Source organism: Opisthocomus hoazin, chromosome 6 (assembly GCF_030867145.1).
Source record: "Opisthocomus hoazin isolate bOpiHoa1 chromosome 6, bOpiHoa1.hap1, whole genome shotgun sequence".
NCBI classification, from domain to species: Eukaryota; Metazoa; Chordata; class Aves; order Opisthocomiformes; family Opisthocomidae; genus Opisthocomus; species Opisthocomus hoazin.
In genome coordinates, this window is record NC_134419.1 from 75,201,649 (window position 1) to 75,217,398 (window position 15,750).

Consider the following 15,750-nt stretch of genomic DNA (forward strand, 5'->3'; position numbering starts at 1 on the left):
TAGAATATCAGTGTTGTTAGACAGAGTTGTTCTAGGTCCAGAGATCAGAGAATGTGGTTGCTGTCTGTTAGCATGTGTCGCTCCTCTTATTTCATGTGACTCATGGTTCTGGCAACAGTGAAGTAGTTGTCTGCATGGCTTTGCAAACCTTACACAAGGCTAGCCAAACAGGAGGACTCTCCTTTGCATGTATGTTGATAAAAATATACAATCAGAAATCGTGATCAACTACCAGAAGCTCTTTTTCCTCGAAGTTTGTGCCAGACAATTGTTTTGCAAGGCAGCTTCTTCACTTTCAATTCGTGGCATTTTCTGGCCTTAGCTTTAGAAATGGAATAGCACCAAATATGAGTTCAGTTTCTGTTTATGAGGAAATAATGCAGCTAGCAGAAGTAAGGATATATTACCGGGCTTGTGTTTTCCTGAGCTTCCCGCAGGATCCCTGTTCTTATATTCATGACAGAGAGCCTAAACAAAAACATTGCATAATTTGTTGTCTATAGGCAATGAATTTTACAATGGCCCTATTTTGTTTTCTAAGAGCATGCTAAAACTTTGGTTTGATGAACTTCAGCTGTTCTGGATTCTGAAGTAGGCTCAGGAGACCAGGGAAAAGGGGATATGACAACCGCTTTCCACATCTTTTAGTTTTTGAGCTTCACCATAGATCTGGACTTTTCTATCTTGAATTCTTAGAGGTATAGCAGAGATTTATTTCACATATTGTATTACCCCACACCACCAAACCACTTGTCCTGCTTTACTTTATAACCTGAAAAAACTCAGGGAACACAGGTAACTTGCTTCTGATCTGTGGAATTCTTCTTTGATCAGCAACAGTGGCTTAAGGTGGTGTAATAATGCTGGAGGCTTGGCTTGCTGGGTCACCAACTTCATAAAAAAAAAGGAAGGTTACAGAGGTAGTCTCTGACCTCACGGCTGTTTATTCCAGCTCTCCACATGCCTAATATTCTCAAGCCAGGTGTTTGTAGATCAAGACTGTGTGGAAGAGAGAACAACCCCAGGAAAACTAGCATGCAGCATATAGCTACCCTATGAATGAAACTCCTGCCTCTTTTTTGTGTCAGATGTGATTTTTCTGTGCTAGAGTCGGTAGTGCTGCCTAGCAGCTCTTCAAGGTGCAGAAAACCGGCGATATTGCCAATTTCTTTGCTGTGTGGCACCAACAAGCACCACTGGTCTGTACAAAAACTTGTTGTTCCCTTGGAGTTGCCTCTAATGATAAATACACTGTATTTTGTTATCAGCTGTCTTTCCGAGCACCCCTGTGTGGAAGCATTGCTGGAACGGACAGTGAGCATTAATAATAACAATTAGCTCACCCATAAACCAGTACTTCTTGCACCATCACATTTCAAAGGGTTTTTGTCATGTCTCCACCCTTCAAGATGATTAAATGGGAAATGATTTCAGCATAACCTGAACGGGAACATCAACATTTGTTAACAGGTATTTCTGAGAGCTTTCAAGAGTAATAGGAGAAAATGAAAGGCATAAACACATAAACAAACTCAAAACCAAAATGCTGAATAGATATTCCCCCCAATACTACTTTTCCCTTGAAGTATACCCGTGCATAACTTCAGTGTGTTGTTGATACTGTTTCACTGAGCAATTTTTGTAGTGCCAGAAGCATTGCTTATACCGTAAGCCAAGAAACAGTAGAAGTGAAATATGTTTTAACCAAAATCCATTTTCTCTGGAGTTGCTTTTGTGAAAAACATTAGTACTCAATTTATGACATTCAGAGCCATAGCAGGCTCCCAGGAGCAGGGGGAGGCCCGGGTGGAGGAAGTATAACTTGTTTTCTTTTTCGCCTGGGGTGGAGGCAAGTTGGTTGTTCAGCAGGTTAGGAAGGTGGGTCCCTGAAAGAAAGCCTACATTTCATGTCAGTCTGAGGAGAAGTAGGAGGAAAATGAGATGAAAACTTGTGAGGTGAAGATGGAAGGAATGGTTTGAAGACGTACTCTAGAAGTGTCAGTGAATCCAAAGCTGCCAGATTAATCCTGGAATGTAAGTGTAAAATTAAACATTCTCTCACTCTCTTGCTTTCAGGAAAGCAGTTGTTTTATTGTACAAATGTCTCTGTGGGCTGATCAGACCAATTCGGTACTAGTGAGCAATTTTTGAGATATGTAGTGTTAAAATAATTTTAATAATGACATGTAAATTGTAAAAGATAGTATAGAAAGATGAGAAAGATTATCTTTTGGTTAACTTATGTTTATTTAATGAATGGATTTTTAGTATGTTTTTAATGTTTCTTTGAAATTCTATACATATGATAAAGCACTTGTAGTTTGTAACCTAAGTAATGCTTGTGCACTGCAAAAATGTTTTAGAAATAATGTATGTAAAAAGGATTACAATAACATTATAATCTGGAAAATTATCTTAGCTACTCTGCAATGCAATTCATGCATTATTATTATCACTTGTCTCATTGCAGAATCTGTAACGACTTTATTCCCTATTTATGACATTAATCTTCATTACCAAGCAGATGGTAATGTGAGAATTTTGTGACAATTGTGAAATTCCATACTCTAAGGAAAGAAAAGAGCAAGTAGAGAGCGTGACGTGGTGTTTTAGTGGAGATTTGTGACAGCTAGCACTTTTGCCGTGCTGATGTAATTTTCTACTTTGATTTCTGTACATTTTAGTAAAAAACTGTAAAAAAAGTATTTTTTCTTTCAACTAAATATTATGAATGTGGCCTCTATTAGCAATTGCTCTGCTTAACAGTCAGCATTGCTGACTTGGTGCAGAAGCATTGAGAGTATATTATGCACTGGAGGGAATTTAAAATAAATGAAGTAACATTACATCATACACTGGCTGATCTGTTTAAGAGCTTGATAAGCAAAATTTACATTTTCTACAACTGATACACAAGACCCCACCCCAATTAACCATGGGACTTGGAGAGTTTCATTCATTCCCCAGCTTAGGTTATTACTGCAAGTGCTTGTGAGAGGACAGTTTTGAGAGCTTTAAATTTCCTTGTGTTTTCACATGATGTCTATGGAAACAGAAAAGAGCTGGCAAGAGAGAAGCTCGTTCGGTCTGTGGCACAGAAATGCCGGTGTATTCACTCCTAGGGAAATGTGCTGGCTGTTCAGAGAAGCCTATTGCTATAGCAAACTTACTATTTCTCTCCTGTGCTTTGAAACCTTAGTTAGCTGCTCTAACAGTGAGAGAATATTTTCTTATATCAATACGTACTTACAATATCATAATTTAATCTGTTGTCTTGGAACACTTCACTGAGCTGGGCCTGAAAAGATTTGGCTGTGTGCACTACTTCATGATGGAGTACTTGGGGAACAGTGATTGTGAAAATATTACATACAGTCTTTAATTTAGTCCAGTACTATTTTAAAACAGTAGAGGATTTGGCAGTAATCTCAGCAGATAAAACCCAGTGTTGCTAATTAATCACTAAAAGTGCAATCCTGGCCCCAGTGATTTCAACAGGAGCAAGTTCAAGCACCAACACATCCCCTGAAGACACTTAAGTTTAAACAGAGCATAGCTTAAAAGCACGGTACCAAAATTCTCTCTCTCTCCAAGCCTCCTGTGAAGAAAAATAATCTTTCAAGTTTAGAAGAGTGTACTGTAGTAATAAGTAATAACATTCCTTAAAAGCTTATATGGTTTCCTTGGCTAATAAAGTGCAATCTTTCTTTTACAGCCTGACTTTAATGGAGTTTTTCTTGACACATGCTGCAGACCAATCTCACATTCTTTTGGAAAAAAAAAAATGGAAGAGTGTGTAATTTTCACCTATCCAGTAATACAATAAATACAGTGAATTTAAATGACTGAGCCCCCAAATAAAATGCGTAGAACAAGAAGTAAATGTCTGTAATTGAGTATCTGTTGTGTACTTTACTATTGAGTTTCTTTTTCAGAAAAATACAGAAATGAATGATGCCTGGGGAGACACTAATTCTAGAGCTGCTGGTTACAGTTCTAATGCTCTGAGGATTTTTTTGAAATTAAATAATTAGAGTTGAACCAGTACAAAACCAATAGTAATTAGGGTGGGTAGATCCTGTTAAGTGTAAAGAAAATGTGTTTAGATCATAACATTGTAAGCAGAATTATGCCTAAGAAAAGCAGGGTACGACTCCAGTGATAAGAATGAAAAATCCATTTACTCTTTCTCAAACCTGAGTGCATATATGGAAGATTGTTTCTATTACAGTGACGGTTAGGTTTAACGTCGTGGTTCTGACAATGTGAGCATGCAGCTCAGCCCAGGATCTCCAAGAAGTACAAGTGGTTTGAATGCAGTTAAAAAAAGAAGGTTTTCGTAAGGGCTGCCCATCCAAAGTAGCTAGGCAAGGAAAATGCCTTTCTGCTCAAATGACATGCGATAATCCAGAAACAGAGTAACAAAGCTGAGTTTCAAGGAGTGTCTTTCAGTTTAAGTGGAGCCAGTGTAGGGAAGACAGCAGGGAGATATTATGAAATAAAAGCCTTAGGAGTTAGCTTCCCCTGATTTAGAACTTTAAATAATTGTAAGACTGAATGTCAGGAGCAGCAGTTGATAAGGGGACTGAGATGGCATTCCTCCAAAATTTCCAGGGTTTTTTTTATTACTGCAGACTTAGAGCTTTTTCTTTTCTTCCAGTGATCATTCTTCAATTACTGCGTGATACTGGATATCAACATCAAAATGGGCAATGAGAACAGTAGTGCAGAAAATCAGGTGAGTGTGACAGTGTGATTGCATTTTCCTTTCCTGCTAGCCTAGAGCAAACGTTACAGAAATTGCTTTCACGGGCCGCTTACCCCACATTTATCTCCTGCTCCCAGTTACATTCCAATTTAAGTGTCATTAATGGCAATTGAAGGCAACTTTTTGTTTGTTTGTTTTCTTTGGCAGCAGCACTGCTACATAGCATCAGAGCGCTGTACGGGTGGTTGCTCCCTGGGGGACGGGAGCCACGGGGGATCCCCACGGGCTGAGCACGGCTGGCTCATCCCAACTCCCCGGCTGGGGAGCAGGGCAGCCGGGGGGCAGCTGGGGAGCAGCCCCTGCTCCAGGCATCAGGCATGTCCCTGGAGAAAGAGACAGGCCAAGACAGGTCCAGGGTGTCAGCCCGTGGGTCAGCCTGGCTCAGCGGGGCAAATGGCCAGGCAGGGCAGGACCGTGTTGGAGCAGGAGACCAAAATCCTACAGCATGGCTGGGGACGACAACCCCAGGGGTACGGAAATGAGGTCTGGGGCCGTGGGCAGGGTGGGGAGCGGCCCTGGGAGCCAGGCAATGCTCATGGTGCGCTCACAGCCCTGACACACGGTAGTAGCCTCTCCTTGATCATACATGACCTTGCAACGTCAATGTGCTGATCCAGGAATTCACACCCTTTTTAGAAGGGTGGACTGTTTATGTGTGTTGATGTTTGGCGATTTATTTTTAGATTCTTGAAATGAAGAATTTCAGCTAGTTGTGTACAATTACATTAGAAGTTACTGTGTTGACAGAAGTTTGAATAAAGGTTTTAATTCATCTAATTTCAACAATTAAAATACTAGAATGTGTTTCATTTTCTGTCCTTCCATATGTTACGGTAGATGACAAAATGCCATAGGATTCATTTTGCTTCCACTTCAGGTCTCAGCAGATCTGCAGTATCTCATGCATTGCAAAGTGGACCCTCTCAAGGGAACCAGTATTAGAAGTTGGCCAGATTTCTTTCATAAAGATTTTTTTTGAAGGCAAATGTGCTATAATGCTTGGTAGTTCTGGTCCAGTTATATTTTTAGCCCAAGATTGGGTCCCAACTTTTTTCAGGGTTTGGGAAGAGGGGAATGTGTTAATTCCTATAACTAAGTAATGAGAATTTTTTCTCCAACATATACAACTTTCACTAAGGAAGTTTTTGAAAGTCAAATACATTTCTTCAGGAGTCCTCCTGAGGCTGAGCAGACTTAAAAGTTACAGAATTTATTAAGAAATTTAATTAAAAGCTCTTCTAATAAGGAAAGAAAGCTTCTGGTCTCCATTTCACACTGTAAAAACATAACCAACCAAACAAATAAATAAAACCCCAAAGCACAACAAAATAAATGCTAGGAAACCAAACTACTTGAAACGTCACGACTAACAGAGAAAAAGCAACAAGTAGTAATAAAATCTTAAAAGCCACTTGATCTGCTGGACAGTTATTGAAGGAGTGTTGCTTAATGAATGGTCAACATTCATATAGTCACTGAAACGTTTAAATATGTTCATTTTTAGTCAGAGATTCCCGATGCAAATAAAGTCATCCTTATACCACCAAGCCAAGGAACACAGCAGGTAGTGGATGATGAAACTGGTTTGCATGGTTTGCATTTCAAAATGTTTGCATCAGGCTTGGCTGTGCTTTTTCTTGTGCATCTGCTTCTGGCCTTCGCTTTTTTGATACTGACTGCAGATTTGCAAGGCAGCTTCATTTAAGTTTTCAGCAAGTTGTAAAGAAAAATCTGGTTTCTTTTAACTTCTTCTTTGGTAGCAATCTGTGCTTTAGAGAAACAGCCTGTATTTGACCCTCTCTGCATGCTGGCTTTCCTTCCAACTCTAACACAATTAAATTGCTCAGTGGATGTTGTTCAGTACCAAATGAGATGAGTTGCTTTTGTGTAGGTTTTTATCAGAGAACACCATTGCCCTGTTCTAGCTCTCAGCTGAGTCATTTGGAAGCCATACACACGGTTTGCATTAACGATAGGAGAACCTGTGCTAAGTTTAGAGCTCATTTAGTAAGAGGGAAGATCTGTGGAATAAATGTGCTGCTATGGAGAATGTAGTAGGCAATTAAAGAAAAAGTAAATACTCAATCTGTCTTGTAGGACAGTATAATCTAAATTTAGTAGAAATGAGAAAAGATAATAAATAGATTAAATGAGGCTGGGGCCAGCAGTATATTTAACAATGTGATTTTACATATACTAACCACATTCTGTTTTGATGTAGCAGTGCACAAAGCTCAGTCTGCTGAGAGATAGAATCATGGAATAGTTTAGGCTGGAAAGGACCTTTAAAGGTCATCTAGTCCAACCCCTCCCAGATTTTAGGTTTGTGCCCTGCCGTGTTAGAATGGCAAAGCTTGCTTCCAAACAAGGGTCTCTGTCAGCGGCGCAGCTTGTTGGGCTTATGCTGAACTAAATATAAGCTATTTTTAAGATTCATTTTCCTTGAAAAGTGAAACTCCGCACGAAGAGAAATGTGTTTAAATGAAAAAGTAACAATCTAAAAGAACAGATATTTTGACCCAGTTTGACCCTTGAGATCCAGCCTTTAGCAGAGAAAATAAAGGGGAAGGAAAGGAAGTACTCATTAATGGGAAGCTATGAAAAGGACTGCAGTTTATGGAACTCCAGAAGGTCTCAGCCATTGTGCCGCCCATTAGACACCTCTTTCTTCATCCATCCAGATGCATCCAATGGTGTAGAGGTCTGTCCTCCTCAGGCTTTTTCTTGACTTTGCTGGACAGCCAAATGTTGGTAAATCATCTACATGGCTGGTCCTCAGCCCTTGATAGTCGTGATAGTGTGGGCTCAGATGCCGGCTAATAAAACCCCATTTGTAAACAAACCCAAACTGACTAGGACCAACAAAACTATCTGCAACCTAAAAAGTCTGGCAGCGTGAGGCACACGGTCTGTGTGAGGGAGGGTGAGCCCACACACCAGCTCTGCAGCCCAGCCATCCCCATGCTGCTCCAGGGCTTTGTGCAGTTAACTCAGGGACTGTACGTTACAGGGTTATTTTTGACTTTCATGACTGTTTTTTATCATGGCCTCCCATCTACTAGGATTACACTATTACCAGGACACCTTTGCTCTCATTTTAAAGGGGGGAATGGAGAATGTAAAAAACAGAAGGAGTTCTCTATGATTGGAAACAGGAGCACAACATTTTCTAAAGCTCAGATAGGCTGGATTTTCTAACATGTAATAATTTTAACTCAGGTTTTTAATTCTTGCCACTCAGAGTTCTGAAGAGGAGAGCTGTCCTCTTTCACAGCCTTTCTCATGATTACAGAAAAGTCAAAGTTACCAAGTAATTGTAAAGCTCTTTGAAGGTGGAAACTGCTGCTGAATTGAAATTCTAGCAGCGCGTATTTTGCCCCATAGTTGAAGAAGGAATTTCGAAGTCAGTTACCACACAAGTTATTTCTATATATTTTGCTTTATCCTTTCTTCTTCTTTGTTTTCTGAATGAGTAAATAGCCAGACAAATCTGGTTATTCCACATCTATGTTATTGTCTGTTTCTCTTTAAACATATACCTGAATGTGTGGTTGTCTTTTTTGTTCTTGTTTGTTTCTGCTGTGAAGTGTGTAAGACAGGTAACACAGGCAAACTTGCCAGATGGGCCATAACTTCTGAAGAGTCTGTTTGTTTGTCTGAAGCGTTATGCTGTGTTCCTGCTAGGTTTTCTCCATTTGATTGTTATGAGGGAATCTGACTGCTGCACATTCTGCAGTTAATATTCTATGTTATTACTTTCCCCATATTTCACTTTCCTTATGCCTGTGCGAACTGATGGATCTAGTTAACTGGCGTGGTTCTTCTTTCAGATCCCAGTATCATGGGGGTCAGCGGAGAAGGCACTGGACACATCAGCAGCTTCCCAGCCTTCAGTGTCCATTTCCACTGATGATAACTGGGCAAATTCCTCTGAGTTTTGGTGCTCATACTGTGTGTTTACATACTTTCTGAATAGTGCAAGAACATCTGTATACATTCCATTGTTTATATTCAATTGGGAGCAAAAATACATTCCCAACTTTCTGCATAATGGTTTTGCCAACAGCATTTTAATGAGGTACTCAGTTCCCCTACACAGGCTTTTCTTTGAGTTTGTGGTGTCCACATGATTCACCACTTCTACTGTCTAAATTATTATTTCATTTCATTTTTCCTTCCATTTCACCTGTTGCACATTGGGAGCACACAGGGACTGTTCCACATCCTTGCCATCGGCAGGGTGTCGATGGCAGCTGGCTCCAGGCCTGCATGCCCATTACTGATGCCTGCGTAGTTCTAGCGTACCTCCAGTCACCATATTCGTTAATGCTTACTTCCAGTGATCATCACTACTGCTCTGATATTCTGTGGTGAGTAATGACAAGTATTTGTTTGAGTTTACACAAAAAGAACATTGTCTGTGTTCAGAGAATTATACATCCATTTATGCAAATGCAGCAAATTCTGGGACACTTCTCACTGCAATGAATAACTATTATACTTGTTTTCATCTTCCCTGTGAAGGAAGGAGGAGGGATGAAAGAAGAATAAAGATTCAAAGTTGCGATGGGGTTCTTAATTTGAAAGCACAGTGAAAAGGAAGTTGGAAGACTATTCCTTCTCTTCTGAATTAGTGGTTAAAGCTTCCTTCACATCTGTAAAGCCACCACCATTTCTAATGGGAAAAGTACATTTGTGGATACAGATGAAAAGGAAAAATATTTTATATTTACATAGAATCTCTATAATTATGTACTACATTTCTCCATTTAGAAATAGTGTCAAAATGTTTGACCTACATTTGCCACAGCTATGAGTAGATAGAAATTGCTAGGCAAGCAAACACTATCGGCTGGGGAGCAGAGTAGAGTTTAGAACTCAGCTTGGAGACAATTTTCCAATAGTACTTCATATAAATTTAACAGCATCTTCTCAAGTGTTTTATTGTTAGGCTGCTAAGAACCACTCATCAGAAAGCTGCCTTTGTAAAAATTGTATTGACTTGAAATTTCAAGTTATGTGATGATTTTTCCCCAAGATCATCATTTATTCTCTCTCTCCATCTCCCACACCTGCCATCCTTAAGAATATAATGTAGGTACTCATCAGGCCTTCATCCCACTGTCAGGAAGGGGACAAAGGAACATAAGCTGCAGCAAGAGCAGTGGAGTTACAAGGATAACTACGAATTTTTCTTTGCCTACTGAACATAGATCACATGACGGATGGAAAGATTAGGTTAACAACAAAGCCACTTAGGTAGCTATGCTTCATTTAGCCCAGCGCAGACTCATGCTACGTATGTTCAAACAGGCTGAGGCTTAAACAGAGCAGCAAGCTTATGTTGACATCACAAGGACCTGAAGATAAACAGATTAGTGCCTTCAATGGATTGGAAGGGTCATGAACACGAACAACGAAGCCTGAAGGTTTGAGTTGCTCTTGCTGTGCTGCGAGGAAGTTGTGTATTCTGTGAAGACTGCTAAACCAAGGATAAGATGGTGACTGTATATAAATAAACATACACAATGCGTGCACGCGCACACAGACACACATCAGTGTTTATTTTTTATGTTCACAGACAGAGTCATTTCAGCAGGTATTTCTCAGGAGGGAAATCAACCCAAGGTTGTAGATACTTACAAATAGAAGCCAGAATTTTTCAAATACCTATCACACTTTGCTTTGCTGCTTCTATTTGTAAGAAGCAGATTAAGTGAGACTTCCACCAAATGCCAATTTTTGCATTCCTGTGCCTTTGAGGATTTTAATTAGAAAAGGCATGAACTTAAAATTCTACTCCTGCAAGAGACAAATAAACTAAGCCAGAAGCAATAGCAAATTACACGATTACTGATTAATAAAATCTACTGTGATTGCAAAATTGTATATGGAATCTCCCTTAAGGAAAGAGTCTGCTTTTCGCATCTGATTATGTCATAATTACAATCAACCAATTAAGCAGTCGTGATGTTTGGCCAAGAAGTGGTCATGGCAGTCATCTCGTCTCTAAACTGTGGTACTCCAGCCACTCTCAACACGGGGCAGGTGCTGAATGATGCAGGCTGCTACATAGGTGGTTTATTAAAATCAGAATTTAGCTCCCTTGCCATGTGATAAAAACAAGTTTTAGTGTGATTCTTCAGATCTTAGCTGTCACATGGAGTTCAAGCTGGGCCCAGTATGTCAGCTACCAATTTGTTACTGTCCTGTGATCAGTAGTTTTGCGGACCAGTGTTTGCTGATTTGATTGAAAAGTTCTGGTTGTTAAAGCAATATCCACTCGTTTTCTAATTTTTATCTATTTTGGTACCGTTTATCCAAATTGTGGAGAAACAGTGGTTCTCCAAAGATACAAAAATAGAAAAATCTAATTTGCTACTCAGTTACTGTACCTGCAGAACAGGAAAAAAAAAAAGAGAAAAAAGCCAGAAGAGCAGAAATGTGGTGCCTAAACCTGCTCTGTCTTAAAAAATCGCAATAGATGTTTTAAAAATATGATTTCCCAACCATGTGACCTGTACAATTCTGGTTTTAGACAAAAGTAACCTTGAAAACTTTTCTTCTGTCCACTTTGCTGACATAGACTGGGTTGTTCATATTTCATTGGTACGGATTTCTAGTAGGTATCAGGACATTAGGCAGACTCATTCAGGAACTGTTACGTTCACTTGATTGATTGTTTTAAGAATCGCAGAAAGCCATTTCTGGCATCTCAGTTCTGTTTGGAAGGAATGGATTTAATGCTGAAGTACAAGAAAACTAGCGAGGAGCAGCCTGTTGATCAAGGCCATGGATGAACAACTTTTCACTCCTTCTCTGCAGCCCGTCCTGCAGTGAAGTGAGCCATCGCCGCGGTAATTGCAGGGAGACCTTCCCAAAGAGCTCTGAGTGCACGCTGCTCTGCTCGACGCCTGCTCAGCCACGTGTGTGCGAGGTGCTTGGCCAAGGAGGTGCGTGGCCCACTGACCTAACGGAGTCCATGTGTCCATCCTCCCACCCGGCCAGCATGGAACTGGAGCCCAGGGGCCGCAGACGCTCTGTGTCGTGGCATTCACCTGCGCCACCACGGCCAGACCCCCCTCCCACCAAGGGGGTAGTGGCTGGGAGCGAACAGCCAGTGCTTCCAGCAGCCAGACTTTAAAAAAAAACTATTAAAAAAACCCCCAACTTTTAATGGAAGACATGGAGAAAAATAAAGTGTAAGTTCTGGTTTATTGATTGAGAATTGTAAAGGCTCTTTCCAGCCACCTCCCCAGTAACCAGAGGGAGTTAGTGGGAATGGAAACTTCATGTAACTCTGTGAAGATTACTTTCAGCTAGTCAGAGCTATGGCATGTTCCAGCAACTGCTATAAAAGGATGTGTGTTTAATGGAGGAATGTTGCGGAGGGCTGATGTAAAAGGAAACAACTTCTATTGAGAGAAAGGAGAAAGGGGAGTGAAAGGAGGTTCACTTATTTGGAGGGGTTTGAGTGCCCATGCAGGGTTTTGTGATCAGGAGCCTGGTGGCTTGTTGGGAAACACGAGGCTCCTCAAACAGCCGTAACCCAAGGCTGCGGCAGTGCCTAATGCCGTTGCCATGGCTCTGAGCCGGGAGGGGAGCGGTGGTGTTTTGGGAGCTGAGCTGAGAACAAGCTCCCATGTAGCATTAAAGGAATTTCTCTCTGGTATGATAACTTTAGCCAGAGTACAACAGCGCACATAATCCTTTTGGCTACGGTGTTAATGGAGTTCTCGTTCTTTTTTTTTTTTTCCTTCTTGACTTTCAAGCTCCTGTTCAAAGTCATCAGGAAAATAAAGTGATCCTGTAGATTCACTTTGTGTTTCTGCAGAGTCCAATGCTTGTGGAAAGGTTTAATGCAAATTATATTGCATATTTCAGGAGAATCAGTTTTATTCATTTAAATAGTATGCTGGCTTAAAGGAAAAAATTGTAGGCTGTTTAGTTTTCCTTCTGCTGTTTGTATACTCTGTGACAAACTTGGTTTGTTTGTTGTTGGTTTTTTTAAATTATCCTAGACTTAGAGAAAAAACTGCTGAGAACCTCTATTCTGTTTTTTAGTATAATTATTTATTGGAGTCTTTCAATTAAGTAATTTTTTATAATCTCAGAATCCTTTTCAAAAAGGAGTATGCTACATTTTGAAACAAATATAGAGCAAATTTAGCTGCAAGCTTCTGTAGTAAATCACTTCAGAGGCTGTATGTGTTGAAACCTCAAAAGTAATTTATTTAACAGAAGCTTTCTGATTATATTTTTGAGCAAAACATAGTCTTTCTAATTGTTTTCACAGACATTAATTAAAAATAAAAAAAAACATGCTCTGCAAAGGTGGTTCAGCACTTGATTTGCATAACTAGCTTAAATTTGAAAAACTTGATAGAGAAATTGAATTATGTTTTCTGCTGGCTGGCATAGATTCACAGAGCATGTTCTTTTGTGATGGTTTAATGCATTAAATGTAGAAGACCAATATATAGAGCTTTTGTATGTCTTGGAATATTAGTAGTTCCTTTTACATTTATATATCTACATTAAGATTTATTTTAGATTATTAAAATCCTCCTTTGAGCTTGTTATGAAAATATACTTTCCTGGCCATATGTGCTCTTGCCTGACTAGGTCAGAGGGCCACTTTGCTTTTTGATCATTCAAACACCTGGCAGCCTGGAAAGAAAGAAGAAAAGAGGGTGTCAACAATTCAGACTCCTGTCTGCTCCAGCAGCAGCTATGTTGCCAAGACTGTTTTAATATATGTTAAATTTGGGCATGTTCAGAATTGGAAGAACAAGTCAGATTTTTCTGTGGCCAAAGACAGTTGCTTAGGGACAGCTGGGAGATGAACTATAACTTCTTAAACATTGGATCTCTGAAAGAACAAAACTATTTCAGAACAATAAAAAGTCAAAACCAACCAACCAACAACAACAAAATCCCCAGCCCCCCCCAACAATCTATGGAAAATTTTAAAGTAGCCTTCAAAAGAGTGCACATAACTAACCTTGTATTGTGATCATTCTCCTTGCCTTCTCAGTCTGCCCCTCCCAGGGTGTTTTTGTTTGGATATTAAGACTTGGTGTAACAGCTGATAAAATCACTGGGAGATGGGCCCTTCTCTCTGTCTAATGTGGCAACATCCTAGTTTTGATGAGGTGTTCAGGTATAGCGGGCCCATAAACGTCTATATTCTGTAGATAACTTGTGAGTTACGGAGATAAATAGTAAAAGTAAAATCCAGCAAACTTCAACCAAAATTATTCCGGCCCTGGAGTGTTCTGTGAAGTGTCAGACTCACAGAGTCAATGACAAATTAGCCTCACTCCATGTTACAGTTACGGTTTGAAACCATCCTGGAATAATTGTACTGCTGGCTGGTAAGTACCTACGAGATGTAACCACAGTGTTGGGTCTCCTTGTATTTGTTAGTGCTTTGGTAGCAATGCATTATTGGATTGATTATATGACAGGATGATGAGTAGTGTTTCTTTCTAATGCCAAAACTGAACCCACGTTGCTGATTAACCATCGGTTATCATGTGGCTCAGGGGATTCGTGGCTCTGGATGTCGAGCCAGAGGATACTGGTTCTCTGAAAGGAATTTTACTTCAGAGATTTGTGTGCAAGAAACACTCCCCTGATGCTGTGGCTCCAAGAGTGGGATGGCTGCAGGCTGGTAGAACAGAGGATTGTAACCTAAAGGAGGCCTTTGATTTAAGTGGCTGATCTTGTGAAAGAGGGATTAGTTAGAAGCGATGTGTGGGTACTAAGAGTGCAGTAGGTCGATGACTTAATTATTTGCTATGTTCCTTTCTGCCATGGAAGATGACAGAGGCTTTAGAAGAAGGAGACAAAACACGCAGCTCTTCACCTTCTGAAGAGAGCTGTAAGGTGTTCCTCCTGCCTAGCAAATCAGCTGAAGAAAATTTGAGACGGTGGTAGCAAAAAGGAGGGAAAATAAAGAATTAGTTCTCACTGTTCTTGCCAACTGCTGGAGGCATCTGGACAAATTTTTAAATTGGCCTAATTTCTTGGGGTTCTTCCTGTGGTTCTCCCCACCCTCCCTGCCCTCCTGGGAAAGGAAAGGAGGTCATTTTTGTCTGCAAGTGGCTTGAAAATTGTACTTTGTTTGACTGCTACTGTGAGGCATTCGTTTGTGGCCCACCTCCCAGACTGACCCACCAGTAGCTCTCGCAGTAAGACAGGATACATTGGCTAAGCGAGAGCGTGGCACCGCTCATGCCCGGCTTCCCTGGTGGGTCAGGGCCAGTGCACGCTCTGCAGGCTGGCTCTGCCTGGCTTGGGTCTGTCATCTGGGCGAAGGAGCTCCTCCTCTGCCAAGGGACAAATGCCACCCACTCCAACTGGCAAGCAGGGGAGGCTCTAGCGAGCGGGGATGGTCGTGGTGTTGGAGTGGCAGTTGGGCCATGGATGTGCTCCAGCATGGTCAGCCTCAGAAGTCACTGTTTCGGTTGGTTGGGTTTTTTTCCTGATATTAATTTAATAACACATTTTTTTCATAGTTCTTTCTCTCTGCACACATGTATGCATGCTAAAATAAATTCTCCATGCAAATTGTCTCATTGAAACAAAAGCAAGGCTGCACAAGAGCAAAACAGAGCCCTGTAAGCTAACTAAGCTCTATTTTTTTATTTTTTTCTGGCTTGAAGAAACAAATTTCCTTGTCTAAATCTTGATGTTCTAGTGCTTTTTTGCCATATACTGTGATTTTGGGGCCAACACATATACTTAGATAAATATTCCAAATGCCAGATGTCAGCACATGCTGGGTAAGTGCTTAATAATCATGAAACCAAGAGCCCTTGGTCTATCCCAGCGGAAAGCGGTGTGATAAAGGAGACTTCTGCAAACAAAGCTGTAGTGAAGGGGTTCCTCTAGGGACAGGCAGAGGATATGAGAGTTAATCAAATTTGCCTTAAGTCCAAAGGAAGTCTTTTTATATCTTCAGTACGCCCTGACCT

At 40.6% G+C, this 15,750-nt stretch overlaps 1 protein-coding gene across 2 annotated transcripts in view; it reads left to right on the plus strand.

Moving 5' to 3' along the window:
* Positions 1-15,750, plus strand: part of TACC2 (transforming acidic coiled-coil containing protein 2) — a 150,477-nt gene that overhangs the window by 11,691 nt on the left and 123,036 nt on the right. For both annotated transcript variants that reach the window (XM_075423865.1, XM_075423867.1), the window contains exons 3-4: positions 4,661-4,738; positions 6,273-6,332. In XM_075423865.1, the coding sequence (XP_075279980.1) occupies positions 4,706-4,738; positions 6,273-6,332 (93 nt within the window). In that variant the 5' untranslated portion in view covers positions 4,661-4,705. The remainder of the gene's footprint in view (positions 1-4,660; positions 4,739-6,272; positions 6,333-15,750) is intronic.